Source organism: Plectropomus leopardus, chromosome 2, assembly GCF_026936395.1.
Source record: "Plectropomus leopardus strain MGB_pleo_1.0 chromosome 2, ASM2693639v1, whole genome shotgun sequence".
NCBI lineage: Eukaryota > Metazoa > Chordata > Actinopteri > Perciformes > Serranidae > Plectropomus > Plectropomus leopardus.
Window position 1 is genome coordinate 20,730,138 of NC_142177.1, and position 15,553 is coordinate 20,745,690.

General features: G+C 40.1%; 2 protein-coding genes across 2 annotated transcripts; one reads left to right on the forward strand and one right to left on the reverse strand.

Moving 5' to 3' along the window:
- The first annotated feature begins 68 nt into the window (after nucleotides 1-68).
- On the forward strand, nucleotides 69-3,005 carry LOC121952306 (retinol dehydrogenase 10-B-like). Its single transcript, XM_042498892.2, has 5 exons — nucleotides 69-656; nucleotides 1,569-1,667; nucleotides 1,768-1,913; nucleotides 2,004-2,135; nucleotides 2,245-3,005. The coding sequence occupies exons 1-5, from the start codon at nucleotides 207-209 to the stop codon at nucleotides 2,360-2,362; spliced, it is 945 nt and encodes a 314-aa protein (XP_042354826.1). The 5' UTR covers nucleotides 69-206; the 3' UTR covers nucleotides 2,363-3,005.
- cse1l (CSE1 chromosome segregation 1-like (yeast)) lies at nucleotides 2,731-12,321 on the reverse strand. The gene is made up of 25 exons (XM_042504378.2): nucleotides 12,163-12,321; nucleotides 11,204-11,302; nucleotides 10,915-11,057; nucleotides 10,602-10,703; nucleotides 10,368-10,513; nucleotides 10,184-10,274; nucleotides 9,934-10,041; nucleotides 8,903-8,995; nucleotides 8,629-8,796; nucleotides 8,412-8,541; nucleotides 8,200-8,265; nucleotides 7,787-7,989; nucleotides 7,609-7,693; nucleotides 7,389-7,450; nucleotides 7,159-7,295; nucleotides 6,452-6,555; nucleotides 6,220-6,317; nucleotides 5,960-6,110; nucleotides 5,639-5,847; nucleotides 5,346-5,443; nucleotides 5,140-5,225; nucleotides 4,886-4,967; nucleotides 4,008-4,154; nucleotides 3,578-3,809; nucleotides 2,731-3,399 (listed from the first exon to the last, which is right to left on the reverse strand). The coding sequence occupies exons 2-25, from the start codon at nucleotides 11,286-11,288 to the stop codon at nucleotides 3,310-3,312; spliced, it is 2,916 nt and encodes a 971-aa protein (XP_042360312.1). The 5' UTR covers nucleotides 11,289-11,302; nucleotides 12,163-12,321; the 3' UTR covers nucleotides 2,731-3,309.
- Between the last annotated feature and the right edge of the window lie 3,232 nt (nucleotides 12,322-15,553).

A 15,553-nucleotide genomic window follows, 5' to 3' on the forward strand; every position in this document is an offset into this window, starting at 1 on the left:
TATGAATGTGCACGGGTTAGTCAGTCGGCTTCTCAGTCATCAGACAAAAAGCGCTTCTATTGGTGGCCACCATCAGTCGGCGTCCTAATCCGGCACACACCCGTTATATAAAATGGCCATCTAATCCAGCATCACGCACAGAAACAAGTAATACTCTAAAACTTGGCGGTCTGCTTGTGTGGCTCATAAAACAGTACCTGAGCATCATGATCGTTATTGTGGACCTGGTGCTGATGCTCATCGACCTGATCTACTCTATCCTGCACGCCGTCATCCAGACTTTCCTCCGGCCGAGGCTGAAGTGCATAGACGGGGAGCTGTGTCTGATCACAGGGGCCGGGGGCGCGCTGGGCCGCCTGTTCGCGCTGGAGTTTGCCAGAGAGGGAGCGCGGCTGGTGCTGTGGGACTGCAACACGGCTGCCAACGAGCAGACCGCCAAGCTGGCACGGGAACTTGGGGTGCAGGTGCACACGTACACGGTGGATCTGTCCAAGAGACAGAGCATCTATGAGACGGCGGACAAGGTGAGAGCGGAGGTCGGGGAAGTTTCCATATTGGTCAACAACGCAGGAGTGGTGGCCGGACGGAGGCTGCTGGACTGTCCCGACGAGCTTTTGGAGAGGACTCTGCTGGTGAACTGCCACGCACTCTTTTGGGTGAGACTTTGACGCACGCATATTTTACGCACAAAGAATTTAAACTCTTTTTTTTAAACTTTAAACTCTAAAGTCCACATCTGACACAGCGCAAACAGCATCTCCCAGCCTGACATGAATTACGTAACATCTATTCACTATAGTGGTCGCTGCTGGCTGTGTGTTTGTGCACTGATGTGTGAGGGGATGAGAGCAGCCTGCGCCGCAGCGGAGCTACAGTGTGCCCCCGTGACAGTTTAAAGTGTTCGGGTTAACATGAGGGTACATGTAGGTGGCGGGAGACCTTAATCACTCATCCCCAGAATAAAAGGAGCCCACAAGCCCACCAGTTCAGACAGCATGTGATTCTGCCCCTGATCCTCTTAAAGCCTCAGTCTCATGCTCATATAATAAACTGGTAAGCTCATTAGCAACAAATATCAATGATAGCAGAGACAGATATACTGTACAGAGGACAGCTGGTCATTTATGTGAAAGCACCTCTAACACACCTGATGTGGCAAAGGAGCATATGTGTCTCTGTAGGTGGCAGCTGCATAAGAGTAAAGTGTATGAGGCCAAATGAACAACAGTGAGATGCTGGCTCCTCATAAACCTCAAATTCATGAATATGCACCATATGGGCACATAACCATTTTAAGTAATAAAGGTCTTGAAACTAGATATTTACACAACCTGTTGTGCTTAAGTGGTGCATTTTCTCATATTCACGAACAAAATTAAGATTATTCGCCACTGAAAAATCTGGGGCTGCACACCAAAAACAAAAGCAATAAATGAATTTCAGAAATTTAATTAGTGTGCAGAAGTGGCTGCAGCTAGTTGAAAACAGTTCAGTACCGTTAGACTGCAGTTGACACTTTGTTTCCACAACAGTCCTGTTTTAAGATCCCTTTTTTTGCAACCCAACAGATGACAAAGGCCTTCCTGCCTCAGATGAAATCCAAGAATCATGGTCACATTGTAACCGTTGCGAGTGCTCTTGGACTCTTCAGCACTGCATGTGTAGAGGTGAGACACGATTTATGACACCCTCAACCACATAACTGAACAGACAAACCCTAAAACAATCCTCTACAGAAAACACGTGAATGCTCTTATCTGCCTCCAGGATTACTGTGCCAGTAAATTCGGAGCTGTCGGTTTCCACGAGTCACTGACACACGAGTTGCGAGCAGAGGACATGGACGGCATCAAAACCACTTTAGTCTGTCCTTATATTGTAGACACTGGGATGTTTGCAGGCTGTGAAATCAGGTGAGCTGCCACCATTCATCAGTTAAACGTTAGTGGCTAACACTATAAAAAAACAGATTCTATATTCTCCACTTGTTTAATATCTACCAGGAAGGAGCTTCGGAGTCTGATTCCACCTCTGGAGCCCCTCTACACCGTACAGCAGTCAATGAAAGCCATTTTAGCTGAACAGCAAATGATCTGCATTCCTCGACTTATGTACATTCCCTTTCTAGCACGAGCGTGAGTATACAATAGTTAACACTGATGAGAAGGAAACATTAACATAAATACTGTAGGACCAAGAAAATACATTAATGTGGTACCGTTTTTTGTCTCTTTCCAAATCTAGATTGTTACCTTGGGAGGCCAATGTGGCAACATATCGCTTCATGGGAGGTGATAAATGCATGTTACCCTTCATCAAGAATGTTGAACTGAAGACCAACGGACACATCAAAACCTCCTAAAACCTCTGTCAGACTTCTTTGTTAAATTATGGACCAATGCAGGCACCAAAGGCTCACACCGTATGTTCTTTGTCATCTGAGAGGAGAGCACTATTATCTTAAAGTTCTTTTTTAACAAAAGGCCGAAGAGTAAACTTAATACACATCCACTGTTGCATACATGTTGGCTCATTTTTGGCTGAAAACAACCAGAAGTGGATCTGAAGGGCAGACAGGATTTGCTTAATGAAAGGGAAAATCCTCTTCCTTATCAAATCAATACATATTGATTTGCTTCTACATGGAGGCCAAGGAGCCAGCAAGATTCACAAACCAAGATAAATTAATCAAAACACTGCTCAGAAAAGAGGCTACGCTGATAACAGATCTAAACAAGTGCCTCTTTTTATTCACATTAACAAACAGTGCGGAAACAAAGACTAGACGATAACAAATCTACTGGAAACATGCAACAAAAAAAAAGTATATGCATCATGTTTGAGCCACTGACTACAGCCTTCATAACTGTAAAAAGGAATTCAAACATACAAAAGAAGCATTAAAGAAATCCCTCTCACATGATTGTGATGTTCAGATGTTACACAATACTGTTGAAACACCTCTGCCGCTGCAGTTATTGAAATAAACTGACAACTGTATTGGAGTATGATATCCAAATCCTTGTTAGCCTTTGCCACACAGCAAACAAAGGGCCCAAACACAAAACTGTAGTTCAGTGAAGTCAACTTTTGGTCGTGTCTTTTAAAAACCCTTAAAAAAACCTTGCCTCAGAGAAAACACCCTTAATTCAGGCAAAATTATTATTTCTCTGGCAAATCCGTCATAAACTGTCAAGTCAAAACAAATCTGTAAAGACTGAAGCAGGTCTGTCGTGTGACCTGAGGTCACTGTGGCTACTCCTGTGTGTCCTGTGGTCTCCGTACTGAGTGAACACCATCAAATCTGTTTCAAACCAGCTGCACAGTGGCAGCCTGTAAGTACCCCTGCAGGTATTGGAGGGCCTCTGCGTTCAGACTGGTGCTCAGCATTGAGGGAACCTGCACCAGAAAAATCAAGACAAGAGGCAAGAATCACTGATGTGCTTTCAGCATCTTCCCGTCATCTGTAGCAGAGCAAAGCTATTCCAAACAGAATGTTATGATTTTATTAATAAAGAAAATAACCAAAGAAGATGACTTTTGAGTTGCTAAATATTTTCTGCGTGTCTGAACATACCCTTCCTGGACAGGCAGTCGAGAGCTTGTGGAGTGACTGGGCCAGCAGGATCTTGGGATTGCCGACAGTGTCTCCTATCGGGTCGTGCTCCTTCTTTCCGGCAAAGGCCAGTTGCGAGAATGCGGTCTGATAGCCTGGTGTGTCTTCGATGTCGATGAAGTGCTCATCATCTGGGATGCTGTCGTCTTCTGGCAACTCAAAGAGACCAATAAGCGCCTGGAGCAGAGGGGTCCTGAAGAAATGCATCAAAACCAAAATCATTGGTTATAGTTTTATGATTAGGACAACACATTAAATCACAAAATCAAACACATATTCCTGATAAGAGGCATGTGGGTGGACTACAGTGTGTCAGGGCATTAACCACTTAACTGCATGAAAAAAATGAATGAAATGCAAAGATTGTGTTTCCTTTGAGGTGATTTCTTACCAGAGTTTAGTGTACTCCGTGTCCATCATTGCAGGACATTCAGTCAGGACTTTTGTGATGCCAACAGCGCAGATCTTCTTTTCAACTGATCCAGACACTTTCTGAACCTCTGGAATAATTATTTTCTCCAGCACCATACCAAACATCCTGAAACACAAAAAGCAAGTAGGATTAATATCAAAGGCACAGAAATCCAGAAACCTTGTGGGACATATTTACTATATGGCAGGCAGGAGAAAGAAACCAGCATCATCATGACATGGTGAACTTTCAGGCAGCAATTAGTCATTATTATTATTATGCATATAAATGCATTGTGCTCCAGTGAACAGTATCACTCCAAATATTATGAGTTCTCTTAATTTCCCGTTTGCATTTTCACTCCCTCACTAGTCTCTTTTTAGACTGGTTTTGAAGTGAATAACATACAAATTATTTAAGCATAAAACACTGAAAAATACCATCAAATTTCTAATTCATTCTGACCCACAAAACTGTGTTTGTCGTTTCCTGTGAGGTGGGAGATAAAGTGCATTGACAAATGGGAAACCGCATGGAAAGATGCAGGTAAGAAACACCTGTTTGACACCTGTGAAATCCATTGTATCCCCTGAGAGCCAAGCTATCCTTCAGTTTCCATCCTTTAAAGTATTGGCTGGAGTATTCCTTTAAAATGTCACAGTGAGCAAAAAGGTTTAAATAGGTCAAGTGGGCCCTCCACTTCAAACCGAACGGCCAGTTTAGGAGTCTTTTGTGCTGTTAAGGTTGATAAAACTTGTCATATTCCCACTGCCTGAATGACACCACTTAATAACTGCAGTCAAACATCATTGTACGTTCTGCTCACATCATGTGGCTTGTATTAAAGCCAGACTTACTTTGGCTGGATGCTGTCAAATATCTCCTGAAGTGCAATGGCCCCGCATTTGACACAATACAAATTGATAAACACCAAGAAACCTGTGAGAAAGAAAACCAGTGAAAATGTAAAACTCAGCATTAAAAGACGGCATTCATACTAGATCTAGTGATAATTTACACTATAACACCAGTTGAAAGATGTGTGCTCAGTCCCTGACTATGTTTTGAGCTTACAGAACATGAACATTGGTAATGAGAAGATAGTACTAACTCTTGATGAACTTGGTGGTTTTGGAGCTCTGTAGCCTCTGGAAGAGCAAAATGAAGATCTGTTTCCTGTACTGAGTGATAGATTCTCTGGCAAAAAAACCCCAAAATAAATGTTAACAAAACATGTCAAGACCCAAACCAATTAAATTCAGTAAGTATGGCATTTTATAGATAATCCACTGGGAACACAACTTTAAATCGACTTACGGGGGCATGTGCTCTGTGATGCTGTTGAGAAGGTAAAAACCTTGGTGGTCATTGGCTTTAGAGGCAATAAGCTTCTGGAAAACTCCAAGCAAGCCGGGCTGAGAGAGAAAGACGAGCAAGACAAGAGCCAAGTATCAACAAACTGGTCACTGAATAAGTAATGTATAATAGTAATAATGTAGTGTACAGTGTATAAGTGTTAAAAACCAAACAAGTAAAGACACTTGTGACTTGACACAGACAACTAAAATAATACCATTTTCCCTGCTGTACACAACACTGCCATCACTTACTATTTTATCCGCAGCAGAGCTGGCAATAGAGGCCCCTCCCTTCTCCAGGTAGGCCTGAAGCAGGCGCACCAGTGGGGGGATGTTTCCTGTCCGTTCCCATAGCACAGGCTGCAGCAGGTGAGGGAACAAAGCCATGTAGGAGGAGGGAATAGAGCTGGTGTGCATCTCTAGAAGGAGAGACATCACCTGGAACACGTATGGAAGAAACTCTGCAACAGAGGACGAAAGGAGGATGAGTGGAGTTGCTTCTAAAAGCCACCAGCTGTGTTTATGTTATGAGCATATCATCTACACATTTCTAAAAGCAGTTAAATGACCCACCCTGGACATCGTTCTGAAGGATCTCAGTGAAGACGGGGAAGAGTGCTTCCTCGAAACTGCTGACAGTGGTGGGGTTAGCCTTGCAGGTGATCCGGACCGACAGGCACAGGGACTCAAACAAGTAGTGGTTAAAGTGAGGCTTGCTGGGATTCTGAAAACGGATGACAGATTTTGGAAAAACTGACATGTGTATCCCCCGAAGAAACCAGCAACTTGATGAATCTATTTGTAGCCATGAATAGTAACAAAGTGAGTGTTACCTTGCTGACTAAGAGGAGCTTATGAGTGAGCTGACCAATCAGAGTGGGAATGTAGGGAACAATGGCCTCCTGCAGCAGAGAGAAGCTGCGCATGATGGCTTTAAAATTGAAAGAAAAAAGAAGGAAGAGGAAAAGAAAGACATGATGAGGCTACTTAAAATAACTCTGGAGTTGGTCTGACTGGGAGACATTAATGGAGAGCATTTAGATGACAGAGGACAGTCAGGTTTACCTTTCATGATGTATTCATTTTCTGCAGAACCAGGAAGAGCCAGGGCCTTAAACAAGTTGTTGAGCAGCTGCTCAGTAAAAGGTGCCATCTCTGCAGGCGTGATACTGAAGAACATACAGAGAGGATCAGTGGCTAAAATAATGTGTTAGCAGCTATACAGATGGCATAAAAGTCTGAGCAGACTTTCCACACTTTGCAGTGGTCTTTAAAAATGTTTGTGAGAAGAACAGGTCTGCTACTATTGCAATAATTCAAGTGGAGGTAGTATACAATCGATATGTGGAGAAAGGGTAAATAAATAGGCAACCTTTCTGATATCAAGTTTGAGTGATTACTTCACACATTCAGCCAATACCGCATATTTAGTAAAGGTTCCCCTCTTGTGTTTTAGATGCACTGCTTGTGCATTACACTTAAATATTTATTTCAGTGTTGCAAAGTGCATATATTGTTCACTCTACATTCCAAGCAGTCCATGTAAGACAACTAATGTCAAAACATGATATTACTCTTGTTCTAAACTGGACTGGGAAAATGTGTGTGTTACAAAATTTTAATCTTAGGGATAAAAAGAAGAAGAAATCCCAACTTGTTTTAACATTTTAGTAATAAAAAAATAAAAGCTCATTTTTTTCTGCATTTGGAAATAATGCATGTGAGAGATATTCTGTCTCAAAAATCATTATATTCAGTTGTTTGATACTCACAGTGTGGTGTTGTTGGGCCCTCTCATTGTGAACAGCCTCTCTAAAGCATGGGCAGCGTAAGTGTGCTCCACTGTGCTCTCCGCCTGCAGGTGATTGATCAAGAGAGGAACTGCCTGCAGCAGCTGATCCTTAGGAAGCTGAAGGAAAGAGACATAAAAAAAAACCCTCTTTAATGCATTTATCTTGCCTTTTGAAATGTAACAAGTTGTAAAGTATGCAACACTTCATACCTGGCTTCTGAAGATCATGACATACTTGATGGCATCCGCCTTCAGCACTGGGAACTCATTAACTACAATGACAGTTGGTGTTTATCTTAATTAATGTGTATTGGAAATTAAATTTTACCACAGTTCACTGATGTTGCACAAAGCAAATTAAGCCAAGTGTTGTAACATAACACACACAAAATTCTACATCATATTTAGACATGTTTAAGAGTATTCTTACCATTGGGGGATTTTAAGTCTGAGAGAATATGGTTCACAAAGAATTCATTCAGATTCACCAACTCATTGGCTTGTGTGATTCCATGCTGGTGAAAAAAGACAATAACTTAAGGACTGAGCAAATGATTTAAATTACATCAAACACACACTAATGCTCTGATAATGAAAGTCAACAATACCTTTTGCGTTTGTGCTTTAGACGCCAGCGATGTGACCAAATAGATGGCGGCATCTTTGTGTTTCCAGTTCTCCCCAGGGTTCTTGGCGTACTCAACCAGCATTGAGTTCACATAGCCAGAGAAGATTGCTGTGACAGGGCACTCGAAAAATTTACAAAGGCCTCTCACCAAGTCACATGCCGCCCTACGACGAGTGTCAATGTCTGAGGAAGGATGGAGAAAGTGTTAACAATGAGGACGAGGTCATCCTGGCACACTTTTGTTAACTTGTTAACCAACCAACCAAATAAAACACTTTGCTGAAGAACAGTCAAACTCAAAAATGTGAGATGGAACTACAAATTCATTCATTCAGGCATTAATGTGAATAATTTTCATTACAGGAGATGATGAGCAATAATGTAAATCTTTACCAGATCCTTCAAGGTCCCTCCGGATGTATTCCTCAGAGTTATCTTCAAATGCCTCCTCATCTGCACCTATTCGAGCATTAACAACGTGATCAGTATCACTCACACAGTACATGAGTGCATGTTTGCGTCCAAGCAAGCAGAGCCCTGACTCATTCATCTACTGATGATATTTTCAGGTGCAATCCGATGATGAGAACGAAGCATTTACTTACTTCTGAACTCCATGTTGGGCACAATGACCTTCTCACAAATGCTGGTGAGAGTGTTCTGGTCCTCAAATAGATGCTTGTAGTGTGGCCTTTCACAGACTGATGCCAAGAACTGGATAGCATTGCTTACGAGCTGCGACAAAGACGAGGTGTATTGTTAGTAACGGAAAGTGGACTTCAAAAAGAAGACAGAAGCACAGTCAGGGATCAGCACTCTCACCAGGTCATATTTGACTTCCTGGCCAGTAGAAACTAAGAGGTTCCAGATAGCGGTAACGAAACGTGGCAGATACGGCTGGAATTCTTCATCATACTTCTGAGCGTAAAGAGCAGCGTTGTCACAGATCTGGGACTTCAGTAGCTCCAGGAGACCTGCTTCCTCCTCGTCCTATGAATATGTCAAAAGAGACACAACAACACAAATTATTTCAAAACCACTTAATAAAACAGCAGTGTTGAAACTGTATTGCATGAGTGAAAAGCAAAAAACTCACGTCTGTTTGTAAAAGTTTATTATCCAAAGTCAGTAGACCGTGGAAATTTGTCATCCAGGTTTCCATGTTGTCCTCAAAAAACTCAGGAAGGTCCTGTGTAATAATACAGAGCAAAGTTGACTGCAAATGTTTCACATCTCTGATTAAAGTGTATACTTTACATTATACTGACACTGAAGCTGACTTGACCTCTGCATGGGAAAAATTGATTATACACTAAAGCTGTAGTACATGATTGACTTGCAATAAAAATAAAAAAAAATATTTCTTAATTAAACAATTTGACTGCATAATTTACAATTAAGACTAATAAATGAAAGCAAACATCTTTTTGCAATTTTAGAGAAACTTTGGGGCATTTCTGATGATTTTCATTACTTATTCTAAGTTCTAAGTCTCTAATGGTTAAACATCTCTCAATGTAAAATATTTTCATCACATCTAATGTGTCAGATGGCAATTGTTGATGTTGACTTTTACTGCCCAGAAAAGCCAAAAAACACGTAGTTACATGCATGTTAAAGACAATAAACCTGATCAATGATGGAAGAAACATAAAACACAATACACTGTACACTGACAGCAAACAACCAGTCAATACACTCATCAAAAGCGGTTGCTTATCACCAATTGACATAGTTCTCATTTAATTTAATTTTTACATTTTTTACGTTTAACATTTAATGTTTTCTTAATAATTTGTTGCATTCATAATTACCAGAGGTGCTGAACCCTGATATAAAACTATGTACAACACCAAGTTTTTAAAAAGAAAAAAAACACAAGACCTCCCTGGCCATCAGAACCACAAAAAAATCCTTCATATTTATCCTTTATGATCAACATTGATCTTGAAAGCAACGTCAAAGACATCCACAGCAATAACTGACACCAAATTCATAAGAGAAGACAACACACAAAGAGGTTTGGATTGTGATGTGCTATTACTTGTTTGTGCGTCTGTGTCTGTGTGGGTGGGGTTGCCTATCCCAAAAAGCATAGTCTTGAAGTACAAAGCAAACTGAACTGACCTGGAAGTTAAGACTGTAGAACAGCTTGGAGATGAGTGTGAGGGAAGAGAAGAGGACCTTCAAGGCATTGACATCATTAGCATGAGTCTGACACAACTCAATAGTGGCCTACAGCAAAGAAAAGAGAAAACTATAAATACTTCTTCATATTGGAATGTCATCATATTCATGTCAAACATTTTGATATTTGTTGAATGTTATGTAACAACTTAAAAGTGTTGTGGTTATTAAACTAACTGCAAGCAGTTACCTTGAACAGCTCTGTCAGAGGTAGGGCAAATGTGTCCAGCACTAATTTGATCTCTGACCAAAGCTCATTTGACTTGAACTCATGGCGATACCTTAAAAAACATAAGAGAGGGGACAAAAAAAGGATCAATTATTTTTTAATTCAATCATTCACACATTTAAACCCATTAAGAAGTGAACTCTACCTTTTGAAGAGCGAATGTGCTGTACGAAGTACTCCATTGATGATGTGGAAGTCTCCACTTCTGAAGCGGGTCACCATCTCAGTTAGCAGGTCAGGCCATTTTTGAGGGAAATCTTCCCTTCCTATGATACTGATGGCATCACTCAACTGTGAAAATGCATAGCAGAAGAAGCAGGCTTGGTTGAGCATCTTCCTTCACACCTTCAAATTAGGCACAGTAAAATATGAGGTGTACCTGTTTTTGAATCTGTTCTGGGCTGCTTAGCATCAGGTTTACTATGTTTGCTTTGATCGCTGTTCGGTCTGGATCAGAGACTCTGTTCGGTTCATCTTCAACCTTTGGAAAAATATATCACAAAAGTAGGATATGAGCTTAGTGCACAGGTCGACAAGAATAATACAAAAATGGTTCTGTTCAGAGTTTGAACTAAATGCTACTTTATCCAATTTGATGTAAGACGTGCCACGTGAATCTAGATACACTGCATCTACATACAAGATACTAAAGTAACAAACATGTAAAATAGATGTTACTCAGTGGGACTCACAATACGCCAGTTTCTTTTGATGTAGTTCTTGAACGTAACAGCAGCACAGACACGAATCACGTTGTCTTGGGATTTCTCCAGCAGGGTGAGCAGTAATAAGGGGTAGTTCTGGTTTCCCTCCACAGATTCCAGAAATTTTTCAGCTGAGAAAAGAAAAAAAGATAAACACAGAACAAGTTTTGCAACACAGAGATTAAACAATCAAGCAAATGCTTTGCATAAATAGGCCAATGAGAACAATATTCTCTATAAACCATACTAAGATATGCTGTGTCATAAGATGTATTACCTGGACGTCTGACTGTTGGGTCTGGGTCCAGTGTTTTTCTTAGGAACTCGGTGAGGGTTTGTAGGTTAGCATCATTCAGCTCCATGCTTGTAACGTCAACTAAAGGCGAGAAATGCAGGGAGTGAATGAATGACAGAGATAATCCGGTGTCCGGCAGCATTTTGCTAAAGAGGCTAATTGACTTACTACACACTGATAGACGTTTATCTAACGTTAGATGCTGAGTAATCTTATACAAAAAGTTTAGCGGTGAGTTACTAAAATGTGTGTATTGTTTCCTTAAAGTCATATTACCTAAAAGTTAGCAGATGTGCTAAATATTTAAAAAATGGAATAATCCACGTTTAGGTTTTCAAGACTTCATTTAATAAATTACGACAACTCTGGAAATCAAGTTTACAGATTATCTGATAGTTTCAGTCAGTTAGCTACATGCATTCAGTCTGCCGTTGACGTTAGCTTGCTAAAAGCTAACCTAGCTAGGCTACTTAGCCCCAGTCTGGCTTTAGCTCAGTTGGCTCTGCTGACTCCAGATCGGTTTATGCAGTCTAATGTCTGAGCTAGCAGTTTAAAGGCTGTGTAGTCTTCTACAAGTTAAAATTTAAGCACATGGCGGTCCATATTTGGCATGCACTCCAACTTATAACAAGGTATTTTTAATACAAGTTATCTCTTGATCCAATGCCCCCAACTAACAACATAATATGTAGTATTGTCTAAAACGGTATGTATCCCATTTCCAGTGAATAGACTGATCCAGCAGCCGGTGGTCCCCTCCAAGTCAGCCAGCTAATGTTAGCGCTAGCTTGCTAATGTGTGTGTGTGTGTGCTAGCCATAAAGTTAGCTTATTCCCGAACATTACGCATTAACTCTCAAGTTATTAGACTATACCCATATTTACAAGTTTGAATCCCTTATTACTGCATATAATGCCTGTTAAAGCATTGGGACGTCTTACCGTTACAGTAAATTTCAGTCAGGATGGGATGGGGAGGCACCACAGACCGTACAGACGTGCTTTCCGTGCCAGCTTTCAAACGTCTGAAGCAAACGGAACTGCGCGGTCAGCACACTGCGCAGGCGCACATGACAGACCAACGCTGTAAGACACGCCCCTTCCTCGATAGTCTGTCAAGTGCAGCAACTTTACATTAAATATTCATTCAAAATTTAAATTAAAGTTTATTAATCATCTTCAATATAGCACGTCTATATAGATACTCTCAATGTATACCAGAATACAATACACTACAATAAAGCAAGACATGCACACTTCTCAAAGCTGATAAATGATAACCCCAAAACCCTCTTTGCAGCTATTGATTTTGTATTAACCCTTTTTTTTATGAAGTCTAGCAGTATGTCAGCTAACTACAAACATGAAAACTTTGCAGCTCACTTCGGTTATAAAATAGAGCTTATCAGATCAAATGTATGTCAATCTCCACTTATAAATTTTAACACTCCAGAAGCTTTGTTTTTTTGTGAGGAAACACAAGAGAAGTTTGTCCTGGTTGATGCTGAGTTGCTATAAGGTTGTTTTAATATTAAAACCAGCAACCTGCTTTTTAGATCCCATTCCTTCATCATTTTGTAAAACAGTATGTAGCTTTTTTAGATGATGTTCTTAATATTGCAAACTGTTTACTTTAGATGAGTGTCCACATTGCTTTTAAGACCGCCATGGTTAAGCCCCTTCTGAAGTTAAAACTTATTAGATCCCTTGCCTCTTAGTAACTACAGACCAGTTTCCAATCTGCAATTATAAAGCAACATTTTAGAGAAGCTTGCTTTTAATCAGTTAAATGATTTCATAAACTGCCACAACAGATTTGAAAAATACCTGTCTCACTTTCAGGCCAACCACAGCACTGAGACAGCACCGGTAAAGGTTGTAAACAATCAAGAGGTCAAATATGGATTTGATTAGTCCACCTGTGCCTTGTCAGTCAGAATGAAGCTGTCAATATGAATTTAATCTTCACTTTTACCAATGAAATACAAATGAGGGTTTTCATAGGGTTTTTGTTTTAACCTGGTTTATTGATGACAGAAATGTTTTTGCCCTTTGTTCACCAGGGTCATTGTGACTGCTGGCAGCCTGGGCTGAGGAGAGCTCAGCAGTCTGGTCCTCTGTGGGATCAGACACTGGTAACTGACAAACAAAGGACTTGGGAGCATAAATCATCCAAGAGACAAAGATGTAGTGATGTTGGTCTGTTAGAATAGGTTTAAGAGATATTTCCCCTTTTTGGGTTTACCCTACCCCCATGCAGTGGGTGAGTCCAATTAGTGTGGGGCTAGGAGGGTTTATCAGGGCCACCTGGGCATTGACTCAGGGGAAAGATTGTCAGCAGGCTGCTGTGAGGCTGCTATGAGTTGTCTTTTTTGCCTCAGTTACTTATTTACTTTAAGTTTTGTGTTTTTAATCTTAATTGTTCTTCTTGTTCCTCTCTGTTTCCATTGTGAGTTTTGACTTCTGCCTCCCGAGCTTCTTAAACACATCATCAAATTGAGTAAATCTGGACATTATTAACTTTCCATTGAAAATAATTCCTTTTGATCAGTAGTATCCCTAGTTTTTATCTGCCATTTCCCTGATGTTAGATAGCACTACAGATAATTCTTCTCTTGCCTGTTTATTGTGATGTTGTGACACTTGTTGATACACTACATGCAAGGCTATTTTTGTTTGAATTGATAGGCTATTGGACAACAATTAGTCATATCTCAAAAATGTGGTATAACCTGCACAAGATTGTAGGAGTGGCAATCATGAATCCTCGTGTGTCAAGAGAATGAAAGAAAATGTATTTTAATTATTGTGAACACTTTGGAGCCATTAATATTTTTGGCCACTTGACAAGTGATCATGGTGGTACATTTGCCCATTTATTAAAGTCATCTTATTGAATCTACTCATAAAGCAAGAATGAGAATTATTGCCATCAAGTGGTTACATGTTTGAGTGTGTGAATAATGGTTTTCAACCTTCTTGGCTTGTGACCCCTTGCGAAAAAAACAAACAAATAAACAAAAAACATGGTATTGTTGTTATGCTAACTTTACATGTGTGGCTTGAATACTTCAACTCTAATCAATTTAAGATATCAGTAAGAGCCAAACTGACTAAGTGCTTTTGTGGTCATTTTTAAAAGCAAGTGATTTCAAACAGGATTCATGTCTGTTAAAATGACTATAACCCCTGGCAGAAATTATGGAATCACCAGTCTTGGAGGTTGTTCATTCAGTTGTTGAATTTTGTGGAAAAAAAGCAGATCACAGACATGCCACAAAACTAAAGTCATTGAAAATGGCAACTTTCTGGCTTTAAGAAACACTAAAAGAAATCAAGAAAAAAAAATGTGGTAGTCAATAACAATTGCTTTTTTACATCAAGCAGAAGGAAAAAATATGGAATCACTCAATTCTGAGGAAAAAATCATGGAATCACCCTCTAAATTTCCATTTCCAAAACTAACACCTGCATCAGATTAAATCTCCTCATTAGTCTGCAGCTAAAAAGGAGTGCTCACACCTTGGAGAGCTGTTGCATCAAGTGGATTGACATGAATCATGGCTCCAACACGAGAGATGTCAATTAAAACAAAGTAGAGGATTATCAAACTTCTTAAATAAGATAAATCATCATGGAATGTGGCAAAAGATGTTAGTTGTTCACAGTCAGCTGTGTCTAAAATATGGACCAAGTACAAACAACATGGGAAGGTTGTGAAAGGGAAGCATACTGGTAGACCAAGAAAGACATCAAAGCGTCAAGACACAAAACTTAAAGCAATATCTCTTGAAAACAGAAAATAGTGCAAATAGTCAAGATCTCAGTCCAGTTGAAAACCTGTGGTGGAAATTGAGGAAAATGGTCCATGACAAGGCTCCAACCTGCAAAGCTGATCTGGCAACAGCAATCAGAGAAAGTTGGAGTCAGATTGATGAAGAGCACTGTTTGTAACGCGTTAAGTCCATGCCTCAGAGACTGCAAGCTGTTATAAAAGCCAGAGGTGGTGCAACAAAGTACTAGTGGTGTGTTGTAGTAATCACTCAATTCTGAGTTTTCCTCAGAATTGAGTGATTGTATATTTTTTAACCTCTGCTTGATCTAAAAAAGCAATTGTTATTGGCTATCACAATTTTTTTTTCTTGATTTCTTTTAGTGTTTCTTAAAGCCAGAAAGTTGCCATTTTAGATGACTTTAGTTTTGTGGCATGTCTGTGATCTGCTTTTTTTCTACAAAATTAAACAACTGAATGAACATCCTCCAAGACTGGTGATTCCATATTTTTTTTTGCCAGGGGTTATACTTGAGGTAGCTGATCTTGTAGTTTTGATGT